This window comes from Coregonus lavaretus, assembly GCF_964263955.1.
Source record: "Coregonus lavaretus genome assembly, chromosome: 14".
In the NCBI taxonomy this organism is placed as follows: domain Eukaryota; kingdom Metazoa; phylum Chordata; class Actinopteri; order Salmoniformes; family Salmonidae; genus Coregonus; species Coregonus lavaretus.
The window spans coordinates 25,406,931-25,431,651 of record NC_140001.1 but is presented as its reverse complement, the minus strand read 5'-3'; the positions used below and the strand labels follow the sequence as shown (position 1 = coordinate 25,431,651).

Genomic DNA, 24,721 nt, shown 5'->3' with positions numbered 1-24,721 from the left:
CATGTATTTCTTCAAAACTGTTCAACTATTGTCTTTCTCTCTCTTTGAGTCAACTAATCACCACATTTTATGCACTGCTGTGCTAGCTAGCTGTAGCTTATGCTTTCAAAACTAGATTCATTCTCTGATCCTTTGATTGGGTGGACAACATGTCAGTTCATACTGAAAGAGCTCCGATAGGTTGGAGGATGTCCTCCGGAAGTTGTCATAATTACTGTGTAAGTCTATGGAAGGGGGTGAGAACCATGAGCCTCCTAGGTTTTGCATTGAAGTCAATGTACCCAGAGGAGGACGGAAGCTAGCTGTCCTCCGGCTACACCATGGTGCTACCCTACAGAGTGCTGTTGAGGCTACTGTAGACCTTCATTGCAAAACAGCGTGTTTTAATCAATTATTTGGTGACGTGAATATATTTAACATAGTTTTATCTAAAAAGGATAAAACATTTACATTTGACTATTTAAAAAAATGAAATTCACTGAGGAGGATGGTCCTCCCCTTCCTCCTATGAGGAGCCTCCACTTACACACACTCTCTCTAAATCTCTCTCATAATTCCCTCGCCCATCAGCTTTGCTCCGCTCTACAGAGGCAATGGGTACACTTCGAGACCTGCAGTTTGCCCTGCAACTGAAGATTGAGGAGCTTCGCCAGAGGGATACACTCATTGATGAGCTAGAGCTGGAGTTGGATGCCAAGGACGACTTGATTCGAAGGCTGCAGGGTGAACTGGACCGGTACAGGGCAACCATCACACCCCCAGGGTCTTCTGGAGCTAGTGAAGGTAAGACATTATGCAGAAAATACATCCACATTTCAGGCAATGTTTTTATTTTATGCTCTTATACATTTTATTTATCACATACAGTGCCTTCAGAAAGTATTCACACCCCTTTACTTTTTCCATATTTCGTTTCGTTACAGTCTGAAATTAAAATTGATTAATTTGAGATTTTGTGTCACTGACCTACTTTTACAGATTAATTAAAAATGAAAAGCCCCTTTGTTATGGCAAGCCTAAATAAGTTTGGGAGTAAAACTGTGCTTAACAAGTCACATAATAAGTTGCATGGACTCACTCTGTGTGCAATAATAGTGTTTAACATGATTTTTGAATGACTATCACATCTCTGTACTCCACACATACAATTATCTGTAAGGTCCCTTAGTCGAGCAGTGAATTTTAAACACAGATTCAACCACAAAGACCAGGGAGGTTTTCCAATGCCTCACAAAGAAGGCACCTATTGGTAGATGGGTAAAAAAAACAGACATTGAATAACCCTTTGAGCATGGTGAAGTTATTAATTACACTTTGGATGGTGTATCAATACACCCAGTTACTACAAAGATACAGGCGTCCTTCCTAACACAGTTGTCGGAGAGGAAGGAAACCGCTCAGGGATTTCATGAGGCCAATGGTGACTTTAAAACAGTTACAGAGTTTAATGGCTGTGATAGAAAAAAAATGATGATGGATCAACAACATTGTAGTTACTCCAAAATACTAACTAAATGACAGAGTGAAAAGAAGGAAACCTGTACAGAACTAAAGTAAAACTGCAAAGAATGTGGCAAAGAAATTATCTTTATGTCCTAAATACAAAGCATTATGTTTGGGGCAAATCTAACACAACACATCACGGAGTACCACTCTTAATATCTTCAAGCATGGTGGTGGCTGCATCATGTCATGGGTATGCTTGTCATCGGCAAGGATTAGGGAGTTTTTTAGGATAAAAATAAATTGAATAGAGCTAAGCACAGGCAATATCCTAGAGCAAAACTTGGTTCTGTCTGCTTTCCAACGGACACTTGGAGACAAATTCACTTTTCAGCAGGACAATAACCTAAAACACAAGGCCAAATATGCTTACCAAGACAACATTGAATGTTCCTGAGTGGCCTAGTTACAGTTGTGACTTAAATCGGCTTGAAAATCTATGGCAAGACTTGAAAATGGGTGTCTAGCAATGATGAACAACCAACTTGACAGAGCTTGAAGAATAAAAAAAATAAAAAAGTCCAAATATTGTACAATCCAGGTGTGCAAAGCTCTTGAAGACTTACCCAGAATGTCTCACCGCTGTAATCGCTGCCAAAAGTGATTCTAACATGTATTGACTCAGGGGTGTGTATACTTATGTAAATTAGATATTTCATTTTCAATACATTTGCAAAAATGTTTTCACTTTGTCATTATGGGGTATTGTGTGTAGATGGGTGAGAAAAAAACATCTAATTTTGAATTCAGGCTGTAACACAACAAAATGTGGAGTAAGTCAAGGGGTATGAATACTTTCTGAAGGCGCTGTATTTCTATATGTGCTGACGTAGGATACATTGTATCTAATGTCTGAATATTATGAATCATAGTGTAAATACTCTACATTTGGCTATTTGTTGTTTTAGACTTGAATTGTGCTCCTTATATGTTGCTCAAAGAAAGTGAGCAGAGCAAAATTGATTTGTTTTCCTGTTTCAGGGCATTCTGCAGAGTGTGAAGAGATCCAGAGAGCCAAAAGAAAGACCATATTATCAGAGCCCCTCACTCTGGATCCAAGGCAACTTGCTCTGACCACCCTGAAAAGCTACAACAAAAGCCAACAGTGAGAGAACACACCAAGGACACCATTAGCCTTGGCAACATTCCCTTTTACCTGTTCCACTTGAGAAATGTGCTCGGAAAGGCCCGTAAGGCTGATCAAGTGGTACATGCACAGACACAAACGTCAATAATGATTTTCATTGATTTATACACACTGTATGAAACTTGGCTCAAGGCTTTAGAGTCTTTGTTGTCAAACACTAGCCACTGTGAAATTACTTATTGATTGCCTCACACACTCTTTACTCCTTCAGGTCACAGGAGCTGATTCAGACCTCCTTTTTAGAGAATGACTTTCTAAAGAACCTGGAGAGTGGGCAAATCCTGGCTATAATGGACTGCATGTACCCCACCACGGTCAACCAAGGCTGCTGCGTCATTCAAGAGGGAGACAGTGGAACTCTTGCCTATGTTCTAGAAGGTAACAAGTTAAATCAACAGTGGTTTAAAAGTGGTGGATTGGGAATACAGCCACTTCAAGGTCCAAACCCTGTTGTCTTCTTGAAATTCCATGTATAGCCCCACTCTCAAAAAGAGGACTTAAGTATTCCCAAAGTCCCCAATGTATAGTAATTGCTCGAGGCGTTTTGGTGAATTATTCATCGAGCACTTGGTCTCCGCAATCTAAGAGCAGGCAGCTCATGGTCTTTAATGTATGTTGGTTATTCGTTTTTTAAGTTAGCTCAGAGATGTCCCCCTCCTTATTTCCTCCTCCCTCTGGCTCAAGTTGAATTGGTATGCTCCTCTGTTAGTGCCGGCACTGCTTTCTGGCGCAATGAGGGAGACTGTTAGAATGACCTGTTTCTGGAAGGAGAGAGGGAGAGATGGTGTTGTGCATGATAAGCGGCATACATCATGTTTAATGTCAGATAGGGACAGGGCAAGAGGCCCATTCGCGATCGGCCCTGGTTTGCAATGCTCATTGATGCTGGAGCTCAGGCATTTCTCCGACTACCCTCATATCTGATCTGACACGCAATCGGGCACGGTTGTCCAATTTGCTTTTCTTGTTACCTGAGCCCTAGACTGTTTCTGTTTCTGCTGTGCTGTTGTAGATTAAAGTGTCTCTACCTGACACATGGCATATCTCAGACAGCTGCGTTCATCTGATGGTGTCAGTCACACTCCCTGTCAGCTCCTGCAGCTGGGAGCTGGGTGAGGGGGGCTGAGCTAACGTGTGGTCACACCTCCTCAGCTTCCGCCCTGCTGTTTGTATGGGATGCCTCAGACTGCCATCACCGTCCTTTACCATCTTCCTCTGAAGGAGATCAAACAGCAGCTGCACTGTCACACACACACACACATAGCCTACACGCACATGCCAATGGCATAAACACGCACACGCACATGCAAACGTAAACATGCACAAAGGTAAACACATACATGCATACTTAAACACAAGCACACCACATATTCCTGCAACATCACTGGTGCACTTTGATTTCAAGCATTTGTAATCTGTTGATAACGATATATTCTGTATTTGCTGCATTGTATGTTTGTGTTTAAATGGGCATTTAACAGAGGGGAAGATGGAGATGACCAAGGATGCCAAGAAGCTACTCACAATTGAACCAGGAAGAGTGTTTGGAGAATTGGCACTCCTGTACAACTGCAACTACACCTACACTATAACAGGTACTGGAGTGTTGTGCATGGAGTGCTGTGTAGTGTGGTTGTTCTATTCTATTGTAACAACAGCTGAAGTAAATGCAAAACATGTCATCTAGAAATCCTTTCACAATTTTGCTGTGCTTGGATAGATTTTTAATTGGTCTAAAAAATTATTGTTCAAGAGAGCATCACAATCACAGACCAGCCTATTCATCACAGCTGAGTAGATTAGCTGTCAGATTGGGAAATTCTGTAGAATTTCAAATCAAAATAACTTTTTCAAACACTACATCACAGCTTCAAACACTCCTCTCCTCTGAGATGTGCGGAATACAAAACACATCTTGCTTTGGTTCATAAGTATACAGTTGAAGTCGGAAGTTTACATACACCTTAGCCAAATATTTTTATTTATTTATTTTATTTCACCTTTATTTAACCAGGTAAGCCAGTTGAGAACAAGTTCTCATTTACAACTGCGACCTGGCCAAGATAAAGCAAAGCAGTGCGATAAAAACAACAGCACAGAGTTACATATGGGGTAAAAAAACATAAAGTAAAAAAATACAACAGAAAATATATATACAGTGTGTGCAAATGTAGCAAGTTATGGTGGTAAGGCAATACATTTATACATTTAAACTTTTTCACAATTCCTGACATTTAATCCTAGGAAAAATTCCCTGTTTTAGGTCAGTTAGGATCACCACTTTATTTTAAGAATGTGAAATGTCAGAATAATAGTAGAGGGAATTATTTATTTCAGCTTTTATTTATTTCATCACATTCCCAGTAGGTCAGAAGTTTACATACACTCAATTAATATTTGGTAGCATTGCCTTTAAATTGTTTAACTTGGGTCAAATGTTTCAGGTAGACTTTCACAAGCTTCCCACAATAAGTAGGGAGAATTTTGGCCCATTCCTCCTGACAGAGCTGGTGTAACTGAGTCAGGTTTGTAGGCCTCCTTGCTTGCACACGCTTTTTCAGTTCTGCCCACACATTTTCTATAGGATTGAGGTCAGGGCTTTGTGATGGACACTCCAATAACTTGACTTTGTTGTCCTTAAGCCATTTTTCCACAACTTTGGAAGTCTGCTTGGGGTCATTGTCCATTTGGAAGACCCATTTGCGACCAAGCTTTAACTTCCTGACTAATGTCTTGAGATGTTGCTTCAATATATCCACCTAATTTACCTTCCTCATGATGCCATCTATTTTGTGAAGTGCACCAGTCCCTCCTGCAGCAAAGCACCCACACAGCATGATGCTGCCACCCCGTGCTTCACGATTGGGATGGTGTTCTTCGGCTTGCAAGATACCACCTTTTTCCTCCAAACATAACAATGGTCATTATGGCCAAACAGTTCTATTTTTGTTTCATCAGACCAGAGGACATTTCTCCAAAAAGTATGATCTTTGTCCCCATGTGCAGTTTCAAACCGTAGTCTGGCTTTTTTATGGCGGTTTTGGAGCAGTGGCTTCTTCCTTGCTGAGCGGCCTTTCAGGTTATGTCGATATAAGACTTGTTTTACTGTGGATATAGATACTTTTGTACCTGTTTCCTCCAGCATCTTCACAAGGTCCTTTGCTGTTGTTCTGGGATTGATTTGCACTTTTCCCACCACAGTACGTTCATCTCTAGGAGACAGAACGAGTCTCCTTCCTGAGCGGTATGACGGCTGCGTGGTCCCATGGTGTTTATACTTGCGTACTATTGTTTGTACAGATGAACGTGGTACCTTCAGGCGTTTGGAAATTGCTCCCAAGGATGAACCAGACTTGTGGAGGTCTACAATTGTTTTTCTGAGGTCTTGGCTGATTTATTTTGATTTTCACATGATGTCAAGCAAAGAGGCACTGAGTTTGAAGGTAGGCCTTGAAATACATCCACAGGTACACCTCCAATTGACTCAAATGATGTCAATTAGCCTATCAGAAGCTTCTTAAGGCATGACATCATTTTCTGGAATTTTCCAAGCTGTTTAAAGGCACAGTCAACTTAGTGTATGTAAACTTCTGACCCACTGGAATTGTGATACAGTGAATTATAAGTGAAATAATCTGTCTGAAAACAATTGTTAGAAAAATTACTTGTGTCATGCACAAAGTAGATGTCCTAACCGACTTGCCAAAACTATAGTTTGTTAACAAGAAATGTGTGGAGTGGTTGAAAAATGAGTTTTAATGACTCCAACCTAAGTGTATGTAAACTTCCAACTTCAACTGTACATATTCAAATATGTATAATGGTACATCAAAACAACACATTTTATTTAGTTATACATTTTTATTATTGCTCAGTGGCTTGCACTTGATTTTATCAATGGAAAATTAAATGTGTGCTATCGTCTCTCTACACTGTCTGAGCCCAAAGCCCACTGGGAAACGCAGCCACTGCTGCTCACATCTGACCTGCTTTCGCAAAGAAATAGGTTGATGGAATGGACAGAATCAGTGCAAATAAAAAAATCTGTTCATTTCTCCCCCTCTTACTGTGTTTCCTTTGCCATCCTCCTGTCCTATTTTCCACTGTCCCACCTTGTCCATTTTCTCTTTCAGTGCATTGCTGGTTTCGTGTTTAATTGTCTAGTACATTTATCTTTCAGTAAATCTCCCTCTCCAATTCCCTCTCCCTATCTGTTCTCACAGCAACAGTTCTCAATTTATGTTCCTTGCCTCTCTTTCTTCTATATCCACTCCTCCCAACCCTTTCCCTGGTGCGGCACTGCCTTGTTCTCCTGGCTGACCTGACATTACTTTTTCCCTTTGTTGCCATCAAATAACATCAATAAAGCTTTCTCTCCTGTAGTCTAAAATCACTGTATAACTGCAAGAGGTTAAGGTGAAAAAATGTGTTCCCTGATTTGGCATTCATGGTCACACAGGATGTTCTTCCCAGAAAATGGCAAAGAGTATGACATTTAAAAGGGTTAGACTAATATCTGATATTCAGATTTTAGACTCAAATATACTGTAGCAATCCTCGCAATATGAGGCACGTTACAATTCCCACCAAGTGGGTTAACCCTATTGGCACGATAGGGTGTTTGCCTTTCACGTAAGTGACCTGGGTTCGCTTCCCTGCCTGGCTGCCCTGCCGTTCGCTACATTGGTGTCAGAAGGCGGCAGTGTAGTGATCCTTGCTATATGAGCCACGTTACAATTCCCACCAAGTGGGTTAACCCTATTGGCGCGATGCGTAGGCCAGCGATCTGGGTTCACTTCCCTGCCGTTCGCTACAATAGGTACCATATAAAGATAACAATGGCATGTTGTTGATTTCACACTGTGCGTTCATTATCAACTTAAATAATGGCATGATTGGGAGGGGAAGGACTAGAAGGATTGGAGTTGTACGGCCAGTACAGGACAGAGGCTCCTGTTCGCACAAAGCCCTGCTGAATCAATTAATCTGGATCATTATTCATTTACAACATCTCTGTCAGAGTTCCGTTCCTGTCTGCCCACAGAACAGACAGAAGAGAGGAAGGCTGCATGGGGAATGTCATCTAGAATCATCTGTCCTCCTTATTCCCTTATCCACAACACTTTCAGAGAAAGGAACACAAACACTCAGACATTCCTTTTAAGAGTACAGGAAACATTTATAGTAGTGTTATCTAACTGTGTTTCTAGGAGTCAATTGTTTGTAGAGCATCGTTTGCAAACCCGGCCTTGACAGATGCTGCATCTATTTACAGAGATGAAAATGTTGTGAAATAGAAGACATTTGCTAAGTCCCCTAGCCTTACATTGTAGTGCAACAGAGGGTACTATCTATACTACTAACATAAACTGGAAGGGTAAGAATGAAAATTTGCCCTCAACACACATACGGTATACTCACAGAATACAGAAAACATTCATACCTAAAGAGATTTCTGTTTCTTTCTACCACTGCTCTTGACATTGTGGGATTTGGAAGATCTTCTTTACCATTTCCTGTCTTTCTCTGCAGCCCTAAAAAACAGCATGTTGTGGGTTATTGACCGGCAGAGCTTTCAGACCATCATGGTGCAGAGTGGCCTCAGCAGACTGGCCCAGTTCAGAGAGCTCCTCTGCAGGTAAATACCACCCTCATCACTACACAAGGAAAATATATATCTGTGTAAAATTGAAAATACATACAGTGGGGAAAAAAAGTATTTAGTCAGCCACCAATTGTGCAAGTTCTCCCACTTAAAAAGATGAGAGAGGCCTGTAATTTTCATCATAGGTACACGTCAACTATGACAGACAAATTGAGAATTTTTTTCTCCAGAAAATCACATTGTAGGATTTTTTATGAATTTATTTGCAAATTATGGTGGAAAATAAGTATTTGGTCACCTACAAACAAGCAAGATTTCTGGCTCTCACAGACCTGTAACTTCTTCTTTAAGAGGCTCCTCTGTCCTCCACTCGTTACCTGTATTAATGGCACCTGTTTGAACTTGTTATCAGTATAAAAGACACCTGTCCACAACCTCAAACAGTCACACTCCAAACTCCACTATGGCCAAGACCAAAGAGCTGTCAAAGGACACCAGAAACAAAATTGTAGACCTGCACCAGGCTGGGAAGACTGAATCTGCAATAGGTAAGCAGCTTGGTTTGAAGAAATCAACTGTGGGAGCAATTATTAGGAAATGGAAGACATACAAGACCACTGATAATCTCCCTCGATCTGGGGCTCCACGCAAGATCTCACCCCGTGGGGTCAAAATTATCACAAGAACGGTGAGCAGAAATCCCAGAACCACACGGGGGGACCTAGTGAATGACCTGCAGAGAGCTGGGACCAAAGTAACAAAGCCTACCATCAGTAATACACTACGCCTCCAGGGACTCAAATCCTGCAGTGCCAGACGTGTCCCCCTGCTTAAGCCAGTACATGTCCAGGCCCGTCTGAAGTTTGCTAGAGTGCATTTGGATGATCCAGAAGAGGATTGGGAGAATGTCATATGGTCAGATGAAACCAAAATAGAACTTTTTGGTAAAAACTCAACTCGTCGTGTTTGGAGGACAAAGAATGCTGAGTTGCATCCAAAGAACACCATACCTACTGTGAAGCCTGTGAAGCATGGGGGTGGAAACATCATGCTTTGGGGCTGTTTTTCTGCAAAGGGACCAGGACGACTGATCCGTGTAAAGGAAAGAATGAATGGGGCCATGTATCGTGAGATTTTGAGTGAAAACCTCCTTCCATCAGCAAGGGCATTGAAGATGAAACGTGGCTGGGTCTTTCAGCATGACAATGATCCCAAACACACCGCCCGGGCAACGAAGGAGTGGCTTCGTAAGAAGCATTTCAAGGTCCTGGAGTGGCCTAGCCAGTCTCCAGATCTCAACCCCATAGAAAATCTTTGGAGGGAGTTGAAAGTCTGTGTTGCCCAGCGACAGCCCCAAAACATCACTGCTCTAGAGGAAATCTGCATGGAGGAATGGGCCAAAATACCAGCAACAGTGTGTGAAAACCTTGTGAAGACTTACAGAAAACGTTTGACCTGTGTCATTGCCAACAACGGGTATATAACAAAGTATTGAGAAACTTTTGTTATTGACCAAATACTTACTTTCCACCATAATTTGCAAATAAATTCATAAAAAATCCTACAATGTGATTTTCTGGATTTGTTTTTCTCATTTTGTGTGTCATAGTTGATGTGTACCTATGATGAAAATTACAGGCCTCTCTCATCTTTTTAAGTGGGAGAACTTGCACAATTGGTGGCTGACTAAATACTTTTTTCCCCCACTGTATTTGTATAGAATTTACACTAATCTACAATCTACGCCACTATAGTAGAACAGTTCAAATGTCCTATGTTGTGAGTCAGTCGTCCTGATGTTACCTGTGTGTTTGTCTGGCTGCAGAGTTCCCTTCCTGCGCTCGCTGCCAGAGGATGTGCTCATGAAAGTGTCTGATATTCTGGAAGAGGTACAGAACATTAATCTATTATACACATTCTCTCCTCAGCTTCACTAACACAACATGCTGTAGAAAAGGCATGTTCCACAAACAGAATCTAGTTAGCTGATTGTTTTTTTATGTTATGCAATAATTATTACCCATCTGCTATGCATTCTCTATTGACAGTTTACAGGCATATTTGCATTGCATTGGTGGCCTAATCAGGTTGGCTCACAGACAACATTTTACATTTACATTTACGTCATTTAGCAGACGCTCTTATCCAGAGCGACTTACAAATTGGTGCATTCACCTTATAGCCAGTGGGATAACCACTTTACAATGTGTATTTTAATGTATATTTTTAAATAAATAAAAAATGTGTGTTATTTTTATTTTTTTATTTTTTATTTTTGGGGGGGGTGGGGGGGGGGGGTTGGGGTAAGGGAGGGGTAGAAGGATTACTTTATCCTATCCCAGGTATTCCTTAAAGAGGTGGGGTTTCAAATGTCTCCGGAAGGTTGTGAGTGACTCCGCTGTCCTGGCGTCGTGAGGGAGCTTGTTCCACCATTGGGGTGCCAGAGCAGCGAACAGTTTTGACTGGGCTGAGCGGGAACTATGCTTCCACAGAGGAAGGGGAGCCAGCAGGCCAGAGGTGGATGAACGCAATGCCCTCGTTTGGGTGTAGGGACTGATCAGAACCTGAAGGTACGGAGGTGCCGTTCCCCTCACAGCTCCATAGGCAAGCACCATGGTCTTGTAACAGATGCGAGCTTCAACTGGAAGCCAGTGGAGTGTGCGGAGGAGGGGGGTGACGTGAGAGAACTTGGGAAGGTTGAACACCAGACGGGCTGCGGCATTCTGGATGAGTTGTAGGGGTTTAATGGCACAGGCAGGGAGCCCAGCCAACAGCGAGTTGCAGTAATCCAGACGGGAGATGACAAGTGCCTGGATTAGGACCTGTGCCGCTTCCTGTGTAAGGCAGGGTCGTACTCTCCGAATGTTGTAGAGCATGAACCTACAGGATCGGGTCACCGCCTTGATGTTAGCGGAGAACGACAGGGTGTTGTCCAGGGTCACGCCAAGGCTCTTCGCACTCTGGGAGGAGGACACAACGGAGTTGTCAACCATGATGGCGAGATCATGGAACAGGCAGTCCTTCCCCGGGAGGAAGAACAGCTCCGTCTTGCCAAGGTTCAGCTTGAGGTGGTGATCCGTCATCCATACTGATATGTCTGCCAGACATGCAGAGATGCGATTCGCCACCTGGTTATCAGAAGGGGGAAAGGAGAAGATTAGTTGTGTGTCGTCAGCGTAGCAATGATAGGAGAGGCCATGTGAGGATATGACAGAGCCAAGTGACTTGGTGTATAGCGAGAATAGGAGAGGGCCTAGAACTGAGCACGTGGTGCGGAGACAGCTTCTCGCCACGCCACTTGGTAGGAGCGACCGGTCAGGTAGGACGCAATCCAAGAGTGAGCCGCGCCGGAGATGCCCAGCTCGGAGAGGGTGGAGAGGAGGATCTGATGGTTCACAGTATCAAAGGCAGCAGACAGGTCTAGAAGGACAAGAGCAGAGGAGAGAGAGTTAGCTTTAGCAGTGCGGAGAGCCTCCGTGACACAGAGAAGAGCAGTCTCAGTTGAATGACCAGTCTTGAAACCTGACTGGTTTGGATCAAAAAGGTCATTCTGAGAGAGATAGCAAGAGAGTTGGCTAAAGACGGCACGCTCAATAGTTTTGGAGAGAAAAGAAAGAAGGGATACTGGTCTGTAGTTGTTGACATCAGAGGGATCGAGTGTTGGTTTTTTGAGAAGGGGTGCAACTCTCGCTCTCTTGAAGACGGAAGGGACATAGCCAGCGGTCAAGGATGAGTTGATCAGCGAGGTGAGGTAGGGGAGAAGGTCACCGGAGATGGTCTGGAGAAGAGAGGAGGGGATAGGGTCAAGCGGGCAGGTTGTTGGGCAGCCTGCCGTCACAAGTCGCAAGATTTTATCTGGAGAGAGAGGGGAGAAAGAAGTCAAAGCATAGGGTAGGGCAGTGTGAGCAGGACCAGCAGTGTCATTTGACTTAACAAACGAGGATCGGATGTCGTCAACCTTCTTTTCAAAGTGGTTGACGAAGTCATCCACAGAGAGGGAGGAGGGGGGGGGGGGGGATTCAGCAGGGAGGAGAATGTGGCAAAGAGCTTCCTAGGGTTAGAGGCAGATGCTTGGAATTTAGCGTGGTAGAAAGTGGCCTTAGCAGCAGAAACAGATGAAGAAAATGTAGAGAGGAGGGAGTGAAAAGATGCCAGGTCCGCAGGGAGTCTAGTTTTCTTCCATTTCCGCTCAGCTGCCCGGAGCTCTGTTCTGTGAGCTCGCAATGAGTCATCAAGCCACGGAGCTGGAGGGGAGGACCCAGCCGGCCGGGAGGATAGGGGACATAGAGAGTCAAAGGATGCAGAAAGGGAGGAGAGGAGGGTTGAGGAGGCAGAATCAGGAGATTGGAGGGAGAAGGATTGAGCAGAGGGAAGAGATGATAGGATGGAAGAGGAGAGAGTAGCAGGAGAGAGAGACCGAAGGTTGCGACGGCGCATTACCATCTGTGTAGGGGCAGAGTGAGTAGTGTTGGAGGAGAGCGAGAGAGAAAAGGATACAAAGTAGTGGTCGGAGACTTGGAGGGGAGTTGCAGTGAGATTAGTAGAAAAACAGCATCTAGTAAAGATGAGGTCAAGCGTATTGCCTGCCTTGTGAGTAGGGGGGGACGGTGAGAGGGTGAGGTCAAAAGAGGAGAGGAGTGGAAAGAAGGAGGCAGAGAGAAATGAGTCAAATGTAGACGTAGGGAGGTTGAAATCCCCCAGAACTGTGAGGGGTGAGCCATCCTCAGGAAAGGAACTTATCAAGGCGTCAAGCTCATTGATGAACTCTCCAAGGGAACCTGGAGGGCGATAGATGACAAGGATATTAAGCTTAAATGGGCTAGTGACTGTGACAGCATGGAATTCAAATGAGGAGATAGACAGATGGGTTAGGGGAAAAATTGAGAATGTCCACTTGGGAGAGATGAGGATTGCTGTGCCACCACCCCGCTGACCAGATGCTCTCGGGGTATGCGAGAACACATGGTCAGACGAGGAGAGAGCAGTAGGAGTAACAGTGTTTTCAGTGGTAATCCATGTTTCCGTCAGCGCCAAGAAGTCGAGGGACTGGAGGGTAGCATAGGCTGGGATGAAGTCTGCCTTTTTGGCAGCAGAACGGCAGTTCCAGAGGCTGCCTGAGACCTGGAACTCCAGGTGGGTGGTGCGTGCAGGGACCACCAGGTTAGAGAGGCAGCAGCCACGCGGTGTGAGGCATTTGTGTAGCCTGTGCGGAGAGGAGAGAACAGGGATAGGCAGAGGCATAGTTGACAGGCTGCAGCAAATGGCTACAATAATGCAGAGGAGATCGGAATGAAATGAACTAAACATCTGGGAAAGGAGAGAGCGGGGCCTGCCTCAGCACAACTCCCAAATATAACTCTCCCAACTTCCACCTCAGAAACTATAATTGTTGTAAACTACAGCGGTTCAATGTTTCTAGGAATAGACTAACTCAGTTTATTCAGCTAGCTAACTAGGTGCATCTCTGTGTTGATTGGTTGGTGATGTACACATGCCAGGATTCTCAACATCTCACATGCTACATATCCCTTCTCCCCCTGCCTTCATACTGTTACTTCATAATTTACCTCTTATTTCTAACTCCCATCTCCCATTTTCCCACCTATCCACCATCTCTCACCTGTCTGTCTCAACAGAGTCGCTACAGTGAAGGTGATTATATTATTCGCCAGGGTGCCACAGGGGACACGTTCTACATCATCAGTAGTGGCCAGGTAAGGATGAGGATGGCTGAACCTTACCTTGAACTCAATAAACAAGCTTCAACTAGTGGAGGACAGAAATAGGCATCTACAGGGGTTAGTCTGACACAACAACTGTACTGGCACAGTTGGTGCTAATTAATCAGTGCATCTCCACATTTCAAAGATGACATGAAAGAGACAAGACAGATAATCAGTCTCTACCCCCTCTATCTACCTCCTAGGTGAAGGTGACAGAGAAGAAGTCAGCCAATGATGAGGCAGTACTCCTGTCAACTCTCTCTGAGGGCCATTGGTTTGGAGAGAAAGCACTGAGGGGGTGAGAAACAGTAATTCATCATGTGCTTTTATCCAAAGGTCTGTTATACAGCAGCTTACATTCGTACACATTACATTGCTTGATATATATTGACATACTAGCTCTCTCATATCACAAATCTCATTAACCACTAGACAGTTATAGTTATAGAGTAATAGAACATACATACATTATACTGTATGGATAATTCAGCTATTACTAAGCCAACACTGTCCAAGTTTGTCTCATCTGGGGAATGAGACATACTCTCCCCATGTGATTGCATTTTGCTCATCATGTTGTCCCTCATAAACAACTACAATCAATAGGACAGTGGGAACTAGTGACAATATGCAAATTCATAATGAATCTATCTTGGTCAAATGATAGTAATAAAAGCTACATAGGGTCTCACAGATTTCAAGAGAATATTCTGAGCGATAACATTTTCTGTCTGCATGGTGTCAGTGCTGTTGTCATTTATTGGCATGCCATTTTGATAACCTTTCAATTACAAACCTTTTGCTCCATTTCCAGAGAGGATGTGCGGACAGTGAATGTAATTGCTGCTAGTGATGTCACATGCCTGGTTGTGGATAGAGAGTAAGTGATTTGTTTAGACTATGGCATGATTATTTGAGAATGTTGCACATTCTGCTTCATTCTCATCCTCTTATTTGTAGAATATGTAGAACAGATCTCCAACATGCACGCAATGCCCCACCACGGTGTCCCCCAAGCACACAGTGCCAGGATAGTTTTTATAAGCCACTTTGTTATGATGTGAAAATGGTTCAAAATGTTTTAAGTGACCTGAGACCATATCATTTTTCATCAGGTCTTTCAAAAATATCATAGGTTTGGTGGAGGACAGTAATACTGTGCACAAGAGCAGCGAACTCAATGCCCAGTAAGTAGCAACGGAAACTATAGCTAACACTTTACAGCCAACAGGTATATTGCATTAGTATTTGTTATAAGCATGGTATAAACCTTTATAATGTCTTATCATAAGGCTTACATGTTTTGTCTCTTTATCTCTGTTTGTATTTTAATGAGCCTTGATCCAAATGAACCATTTTTATGTATTTAATCTTTATTTAGAACAAGTAAAGCAACATGGGCTAACCCATCTTTTCCATGTGAGCAGGTCAGAGGAAGATGCAGCTCTCCTCTCCAACGCGTCTCTCAGAGATTTCCAGGTCATCTGTAACCTAGGAGAGGGGGAAACCGGTCATTCAGAGCTGGTGAGTTGTTTCAAGTTTTATTAGTCGTATGGGATATGCATGGAATACCTTATCCAAGGAAATACTTACTTGCAGGTTCCTTCTTGACAATGCAACAACAATAAAGAAGAATAAAATATAAGAATGCGAACATAAAGTAAATGGCAGTAGAATAGAAGAAACATTTTAGCATAAGTATTATATAGGAAGGCACAATTTATAATCCAATATTTACATGTGTATTGGGGAAGGGGGGGATGGGGGACAGTATATAATTTGAGCAGTATAATAAGAGTCTTGTAGCAGCAGTTGTGATGTGTGTGCAGCATGAATGTATATGTGTGTGTGTGTGTATATCTGTGTGGGTGTGTGCATGAGTGAGTGCATGTGTGCTAAGGTGAAGAGAATCAGAGCAGGTGGTCAGTCCAGTTCAAGTGTTCAGCAGTCTGATGGCTTGTAGATAGAAACTGTCTCTGAGCCTGTTGGTATCAGACCTCATGCTCCGATACTGTATGTCCGACGGTAAGGGAGAGAACAGCTCGTGGCTGGAGTGTGTGGGGCCCTTGATGATGCTGTGTGCCTTCCTCAGGCACCGTTTCAAGTAGATGTCCTAGATGGGTGGGAGCACGGTCCCAGTGATGTACTGGACCGTCTTCACCACGCGCAGGAGGGCCTCTCAATGGTGCAGCAGTAGTATTTGGAGAGAAGCTTTGGTGCCCTCTTGGGAAGAGTGGTGATGTTGTTGGTCCATGACAAGTCCTCTGTGATGTTGATGCCGAGGAACTTAAAACTCGTGACTCTCTCTACTGCAGTACCGTTGAGGTTTTTGTCATGACACCGTAAGGCCAGTTCACTGACTTGTCGTTGTTGGTTATCAGGCCTACAACCGTGGTGTCGTCAGCAAACTTGATGGTGGAGTTGGTGTAGTGCAAAGCCACGCAGTCGTGGGTGAACAGGGAGTACAGCAGAGGACTGATGACACAGCCTTGGGGGGCCCCTGTGTTAAGAGTCAGTGTGGAGGAGGTGTTGTTGTGGATCTGTTGGAGCGGTAGAAAATTGGAGTGGGTCCAGTGTGCCTGGCATGCTGGCCTTGGCGATAGTCATTTGGGCATGTCACCTTGTTTTTCTTTGGCACTGGGACGATGGTGGTCTCCTTAAAGCAGGTGGGGACTACAGCCTGGGTTAGGGACAGGTTGAAGATGTCAGAGAAGACGCCCGTGAGCTGGTCAGCACACACTCTGAACCAGGGATGCCATCTGGGCCGGTGGCTTTGTGAGTATTCACTCTTTTGAGAGCTTTCCTCACGTCAGCCTAAAGACTCCAAGACCATGAGGAACAAGATTCTCTGGTCTGATGAAAGGAAGATTGAACTCTTTGGCCTGAATGCCAAGCGTCACATCTGGAGGAAACCTGGCACCATCCCTACGGTGAAGCATGGTGGTGGCAGCATCATGCTGTGGGGATGTTTTTCAGTGGCAGGGACTGGGAGACAGGATCGAGGCAAAGATTGTAAACAAAGTACTGAGTAAAGGGTCTGAATACTTATTAAAATGTGTGGGGGGGGGTTATATATAAATTAGCACACATTTCTAAAAACCTGTTTTTGCTTTGTCATTATTGGGTATTGTGTGTAGATTGACCAATTTAATCAATTTTAGAATTGTGTGTAGATTGACCAAAACCAATTTAATCAATTTTAGAATAAGGCTGTAACGTAACAAAATGTGGAAAAAGTCAAGGGGTCTGAATACTTTCCGAAGGCACTGTATATTACTCATTGTTGATGGATGAATCCTGGGTGGATGAATCTTTGAACATATTCCAATCAGTATTCTCAAAACAATCCTGCAGCATTGAGTCTGCCTCCTCTGTCCAGCGCCTCACTATTCTCTGTGTTGGTGGCTCCCTCTTGAGTTGCTGCTTGTAGCCGGGGAGTAGGAACAGCAACGTGATCTAATTGGCCGAAGTTGGGAGTAAGTAGTGTGTCAAGCTTGAAACTGTCAGTAAATCCCAATGCATTATTGTCTGGTTTCCATGTTGCTTTTAATGGATAAACCTACATGTTGTTGTTAATGTTTTTGCATTCCTCCTAGGTACAGCTTAAGTCCAACATCAACTGCCTGTTCACCATGAGGGTGTTGAGGAAGCATCAGATCCTAAGCACTGCTAAACAGGAGTGCATCCTGAGGGAAAGACACATCCTCATGGCAGCTCATAGTCCATTCATTGTCAGGTGTGCTGTGCACCCACCCACCAGCCAAACATACCTAGGCCGGGATTCAATCCGATCACGGGTTATAGGCATTGCGGCTTAGGCAATGTTCTGCCGTTCACGGAGATCCCATTCACTGTATAAAAGCTGCATATATCGGCTCAAAAAAACCTTTAATTACTGCAATGCCTATCACCTGCGATCGGATTGAATCCTTGAACAAATCTTACACTGGTGAACTCACTATATGCTTATCAACTGTACAACATCTGTGTCTTCTTTGCCACTCATAGGTTACACCGTACCTTCAGAGATGCAAAGTGCCTGTACATGCTGACAGAAGCTTGCCTAGGTGGTGAGCTCTGGAATCTACTGAAAGACAGGTACTGCTAACGGCACTACTGTCTACATGTGATTTTTGTATATTTTGCAGTATGGATTTTATAACTGAATTGATAGCGTTTGAATACTTATTTTTAGGGCACAACATCAGTATGTCCCATGAAACTTGCTAATCACTACGGTGCTCTTGCTCCTACATTTCAGAGGCTCATTTGATGACAGTAGCACACGTTTTTACACTGCCTGTGTTGTTGAGGCCCTTATCTTCCTGCACCACAACAGTATCACATACAGGGATCTGAAGCCTGAGAATGTAGTTCTGGACCAGCGCGGATATGCCAAAGTGGTAACATGACTAGAGCTCCTTTCACTGCATTTCAAACCCACACAAGATGGAATATAATATAGTAATTGTCAATTTTGCATAATAATAATATGCCATTTAGCAGACGCTTTTATCCAAAGCGACTTACAGTCATGCGTGCATACATTTTTTTTTTGTGTTTTTTTTTGTGTTTTTTGCACATGGTTACACAAACAAATACAGTACGTTCAAAGGTTACAGTTATATTAGCATACATAGAACTGTTTCACTTTGGAAAATATAGGTTATGGATCCATTGAGATACTGAACATCCATATTCATGACTTGACTGTGCTACCCTTCTTAGGTGGGGTTTGGTTGTGCTAAGAAAGTGGGCTTGGGTAAGAAGACATGGACATTCTGTGGCACACCTGACTATGTGGCCCCTGAGATCATCCTGAACAAGGGGCACAGTCTGTCTGCAGATCTCTGGTCTCTAGGCGTCTTTGTGTTTGAACTGCTGAGTGGAAGGTAAGATTATAAGATAGTCAATTTCTCTCCAGAGCTCCAGTGTTTTGTCCCATTTTTTGTTCTCTGTTGTTCTCGTCTCTGTCAGGCATTCTCATAGATCAATCTTTACCTTTCCAGTCTCCCATTCTATGGCCCTGATCCTATGAAGACGTTCACAGCCACCATCCGTGGGATTGACCTGGTTGAATTCCCTAAAACCATCAGTAAGAGTGCCTCAAGCCTGATCAAGAAGCTCTGCAGGTGTGACACATTTAGCAATGACTGAAAACAGTCATTCATTGTATCACACTTCCTCAGCTATTAGTTGTGTGTCATGATGACTCTCTGTCCTGGTCTCTCAGGAACAACCCTGCAGAGAGACTGGGGAATCAGAGAAACGGGGCCAAGGACATCCAGAAGCACAAGTAAGATGAAAGGCTGAGATGAAAACATCCGACTGTGTCACTGTCATCTATATAGCAGCAGGTTATAGTCTGTTATCTTGTTCTTTCTTTCAGGTGGTTTGAAGGTTTCAACTGGGAAGGACTTCGCAAAAGCACTTTGGCTCCACCAATCATACCCAAAGTAAGTACTAGGCAGAGCTATATGTTAATTAGTCATAAGACAACATGCTTCAGCAACTGCATAAGAATAGTTATTGCACAGGTAGCTGTACAGGTCTGACCATTGCTGACTACTTCTGGTTTGATATATATACTGAACAAAAATATAAAAGCAACATGCAACAATTTCAAAGATTTTACTGAGTTACAGTTATATAAGGAAATTAGTCAATTGAAATAAATTAATTAGTCCCTAATCTATGGATTTCACATGACTGGGCAGGGGTGCAGCCATAGGTGGGCCTTGGAGGGCATAGCCCCTGTCACGGAATCAGCCGAGGCTGCTCCTCCTCCTTGCTCGGGCAGGCTTCGGCGTTCGTCGTCCCCGGAGTACTAGCTGGCACCGATCTATGTTTCTGTGTTTGACTTGTTTTGTCTTGATTGTGTACACCTGTTTCCTATTATGTTGTATTGTATTCCCTATATAACCCTCTGTCGTTCATTGTGTGTTGTGTGTGATTGTTCTCGTCATTTTCGGCAGTTGCTATTGTGCGGGTATTCCCCTCCCTGTTTGGAGGTTGTTTTGTACTCTGGTTACTTTGTTAGTAAAAGTACGTTTCCAGTAGCTCGGTGTCCTGCGTTTGACTTCGCCTACCGCATTCACGTCGCACTTTGACAGCCCCACCCACTTGGCAGCCAGGCAACACTCACTGGGGAGCCAGGCCCAGCCAATCAGAATGAGTTTTTCCCCACAAAAGGGCTTTATTACAGACAAAAATACTCCTCAACAACCCCCCCGATCCTGTAGGTGAAGAAGCCGGATGTGGAGGTCCTGGACTGGCGTGGTTACACATGTTCTACGGTTGTGAGGCCGGTTGGACGTACTGCCAAATTCTCTAAAAGATGTTGGAGGCAGCTTATGGTAGAGAAATTAACATTCAATTCTCTGGCAACAGCTCTGGTGGACATTGCTGTAGTCAGCATGCCAATTGCACGCACCCTCAAAACTTTAGTCATCTGTGGCATTCTGTTGTTTTAAAGTGGCCTTTTATTGTCCCCAGCACAAGGTGCACCTGTGTAATGATCATGCTGTTTAATCAGCTTCTTGATATACCACATCTGTCAGGTTGATGGAATATGTTGGCAAAGGAGAAATGCTCACTAACAGGGATGTAAACAAATTTGTGCACAACATTTTAGAGAAATACGCTTTTTGGGCGTATGGAATGGGGTATTTTTTATTTCAACTAATGAAACATAGGACCAACACTTTACATGTTGCATTTATATTTATGTTCAGTGTATATATACAGTGCCTTCAGAAAGTATTCAGACCCCTTGACTTTTTCTACATTTTGTTAGGTTACAGCCTTATTCTAAAATTGATTTTTTTTAAAATTCCCTCATCGATCTACACAATACCACATAATGACAAAGCAAAAACAGGTTTTTAGAAATGTTTGCTAATTTATAAAAAATAAAAAACTGAAATATCACATTTACATAAGTATTCAGACTCTTTACTCAGTACTTTGTTGAAACACCTTTGGCAGCAATTACAGCCTTGAGTCTTCTTGGGTATGACGCTACAAGCTATTTTCAGGTCTCTCCAGATATGTTCGATCGGGTTCAAGTTCGGGCTCTGGCTGGGCCACTCAAGGACATTCAGAGACTTGTCCCGAAGCCACTCCTGCGTTGTCTTGGCTGTGTGCTTAGGGTCGTTGTCCTGTTGGAGGGTGAACCTTCGCCCCAGTCTGAGGTCCTGAGTGCTCTGGAGCAGGTTTTCATTAAGGATCTCTCTGTACTTTGCTCTGTTCATCCTTGCCTCGATCTTGACTAGTCTCCCTGTCCCTGCCACTGAAAAACACCCCCACAGCATGATGCTGCCACCACCATGCTTCACCGTAGAGATGGTGCCAGGTTTCCTCCAGATGTGACACTTGGCATTCAGGCCAAAGAGTTCAATCTTGGTTTCATCAGACCAGAGAATCTTGTTTCTCATGGACAGAGTCTTTAGGTGCCTTTTGGCAAACTCCAAGCGGGTTATCATGTGCCTTTTACTGAGGATTGGCATCCATCTGGCCACTCTACCATAAAGTCCTGATTGGTGGAGTGCTGCAGAGATGGTTGTCCTTCTGGAAGGTTCTCCCATCTCCACAGAGGGATTCTAGAGCTCTGTCAGAGTGACCATCGGGTTCTTGGTCACCTCCCTGACCAAGGCCCTTCTCTTGCTCAGTTTGGCCGGGTGGCCAGCTCTAGCAAGAGTCTTGGTGGTTCCAAACGTCTTCCATTTAAGAATGATGGAGGCCACTGTGTTCTTGTGGACATTCAATGCTGCAGAATTTTTGTTTGTACCCTTCCCCAGATCTGTGCCTCGACACAATCCTGTCTCGGAGCTCTATGGACAATTCCTTCGACCTCATGGCTTGGTTTTTGCTCTGACATGCACAGTCAACTGTGGGACCTTATATAGACAGGTGTGTGCCTTTCCAAATCAATTGAATTTACCACAGGTGGACTCCAATCAAGTTGTAGAAACATCTCAAGGATGATCAATGGAAACAGGATGCACCTGAGCTCAATTTTGAGTCTCATAGCAAAGGGTCTGAATACTTATGTAAATAAGGTATTTCTGTTTTTTATTTTTTATTAATTTGCAAACATTTCTAAAAACCTATTTTCGCTTTGTCATTATTGGGTATTGTGTGTAGATTGCTGAGGATTTGTATTTATTTAATCCATTTTAGAATAAGGCTGTAACGTAACAAAATGTGGAAAAGGTCAAGGGTCTGAATACTTTCCGAAGGCACTATATACTTGCATATTGTATTTTACCATTATAAATATTATTTTTTCAGTTCATCAGTCACTTGGAGGACAACAAATTGGACCCCTTCACTGACATCATTGAGGACTCACCAGCTGTTGAGGACTCAGAGTGGGACATAGATTTCTGATTGAAAAATATAATTTCTATCTGGGTTGAATCCTACTCATGATCTGATACGAAAATAGTTTTTGTAAATTCAACTGAGGAGACAGAGAAATGGAATGTCATTGTGTTCAACATTCTTTGATTTCAACTGGTTTGAATATTTTGTAATTCTATATTTTGTAAACTAGCAAAGAAGTGAATGTTGATAGCTGTTCCTGTATTATTATGTGATATTTCTTACTGTGTATTATTGTTTTACCAAAAGTGTTATGTAGGCTATCTCAATTCATAAACCTATGAGTCAACATCTGATTATTTGTAATTAAATAAATAAACAAATACATAATCTGAGCTTCATCTTGCATTCAATAACTGGTTGTTAAATCACAGGATGTTTTAGAGCACTTTAATTAATAAAAAAATGTTAATCACCTCCAATATTTGTTGAGTTGAGATATAATGTGCTTGACTAATTCAAAAGCTTTTTTTTCTCTCATGATCATTAATTTCAAGAGCAATAGACTAGCTACAGACATCATCTCTCAGGCCCCTCATCTCTCTGGCCCCTCTCTATACTGCCACCTACCGGAGACATCATCTCTCAGGCCCCTCATCTCTCTGGCCCCTCATCTCTCAGGCCCCTCATCTCTCTGGCCCCTCTCTATACTGCCACCTACCGGAGACCTCATCTCTCAGGCCCCTCATCTCTCAGGCCCCTCTCTATACTGTCACCTACCGGAGACCTCATCTCTCAGGTCCCTCTTATCTCTCATGCCCCTCCCCACATCTCTCAGGCCCCTCATCTCTCAGGCCCCTCTCTATACTGCCACCTACCGGAGACCTCATCTCTCAGGCCCCTCATCTCTCAGGCCCCTCTCTATACTGTCACCTACCGGAGACCTCATCTCTCAGGTCCCTCTTATCTCTCATGCCCCTCCCCACATCTCTCAGGCCCCTCAGTGACAAACCGCCCAGGGAAAACAAACCCCCTCTTTCAATTGGCTCTTGGATGCTTCTCTTTCTATTGGCTCATGACTACTTTATCGTTCTACGGGTCGCAGTAGCAGCCATTTTTTAAACTTCATTTTGATTTGCCTACCTAAATCGAAATAGCCTACCGTTCCTGGTTTATATGCTTATTTAGAAGTATTTTATTCATGGAATGCTGCTCATGTCACTATACCAATTGTTTAATTGACTTGTTTATTTCATTCTATTTGGGAGACAACAAATGTAACCATATTTTGCATTATTGAAATATTGTGAATTATGTTGGATGATGACAATAATCCTGTCTGACATGTAGAGAGTTCAGTTCTATGGCAATCTCTGAGAGATGAGAGGGGCCTGAGGATGAGGGGGAGGTGCCTGAGATATCTCTAGTTGGTGGCATTATAGAAAGGAGCCTGAGAGATGAGGTCTCCAGTGATCGGCGTATGCGCACGTGGAAGGGGCGATGGAAGACGCAGGCCAAGATGTCGACACAAGTCCACAGGATAGAATAGACGCCGGAAGGGAAAGGAGGGGGGAAATGGAGTCCTTTGAGAAGGCAAGAAACAGATATTGGTTAGGAGAAATGCAGTATTATCATAAGGAGACGTATACTTGGATGAATGAGGAGGAATGGAGGGAAAAAGAGAGGCAGAGGAGGTCTAAGAGAGAGAGGGAGGAAGACTGAGTTTGAGTCAGTAAAAAATGGCGGGGAAAAGGGAGAAGGTTTGTTAAAGAAAAGTGGTAGGAAATGTAAGCAAAGTGAGCTGAAGACAGGAGGAGAAATGGAAGTGAATGAGGGTGAAGTATCGGAGGGGGTAGGTGTGGTGAAGTACTCGGAGCCAGAGGCTTGCACTGAGGGTCAGGATAAAGATGAGTCTGTGACAGTAGGAGTGAAGTTTGTGGAAAAAGTGGATCCTTGCCTTTTGGCTGATCCATTTGTGGTTTCAAGATGGGTGAAAAAAAGCATTGGGTATAGTGGAATCGGTGAGGGTAACCAGAAGTGGTCTAGTGATAATTGTTTGTGTTTCTGTTGGGCAGAGGGAGAAGGCGCTCAGAGTTAAACAAGAAAAGGGTGCCATTGAAAGGAGTGATTACTGGGGTAGCAGTAAATGTAAAAGTGGATCAACTGAAGGAGAAGATTCCTGGTGTGTGTGATGCTCGTCGTTTGGTGCGACGCAAACAGGGTGGCGAGAGTGGGGAAACAGAAGAGTCATTGTCTGTTCTTTTGAGTTTTGAAGTTGAGTCTTTGCCTGACAAAGTGAAATTAGGATATATAAGTTATCCTGTGCGAGCTTATGTGCCGAGTACATTACGATGTTACAGGTGTCAAACTTATGGGCATGTGGCAGCAGTATGTAGGAGGGAGATTCCAAGGTGTGAG

General features: G+C 43.5%; 1 protein-coding gene across 1 annotated transcript; it reads left to right on the top strand.

Annotated features, from left to right (window-relative positions):
• Positions 1 to 593: 593 nt before the first annotated feature.
• Positions 594 to 22,369, top strand: LOC311141724 (cGMP-dependent protein kinase 1-like; the record flags this gene model as incomplete). Its single annotated transcript, XM_084177157.1, has 19 exons — positions 594 to 783; positions 2,485 to 2,608; positions 2,862 to 3,028; positions 4,132 to 4,245; positions 8,183 to 8,288; positions 10,081 to 10,144; positions 13,892 to 13,969; positions 14,182 to 14,276; positions 14,793 to 14,858; positions 15,094 to 15,165; positions 15,406 to 15,502; positions 17,575 to 17,714; positions 17,987 to 18,076; positions 18,240 to 18,381; positions 18,707 to 18,870; positions 18,988 to 19,110; positions 19,212 to 19,274; positions 19,368 to 19,434; positions 22,271 to 22,369. The coding sequence occupies 19 exons, from the start codon at positions 594 to 596 to the stop codon at positions 22,367 to 22,369; spliced, it is 2,061 nt and encodes a 686-aa protein (XP_084033283.1).
• Positions 22,370 to 24,721: the final 2,352 nt, after the last annotated feature.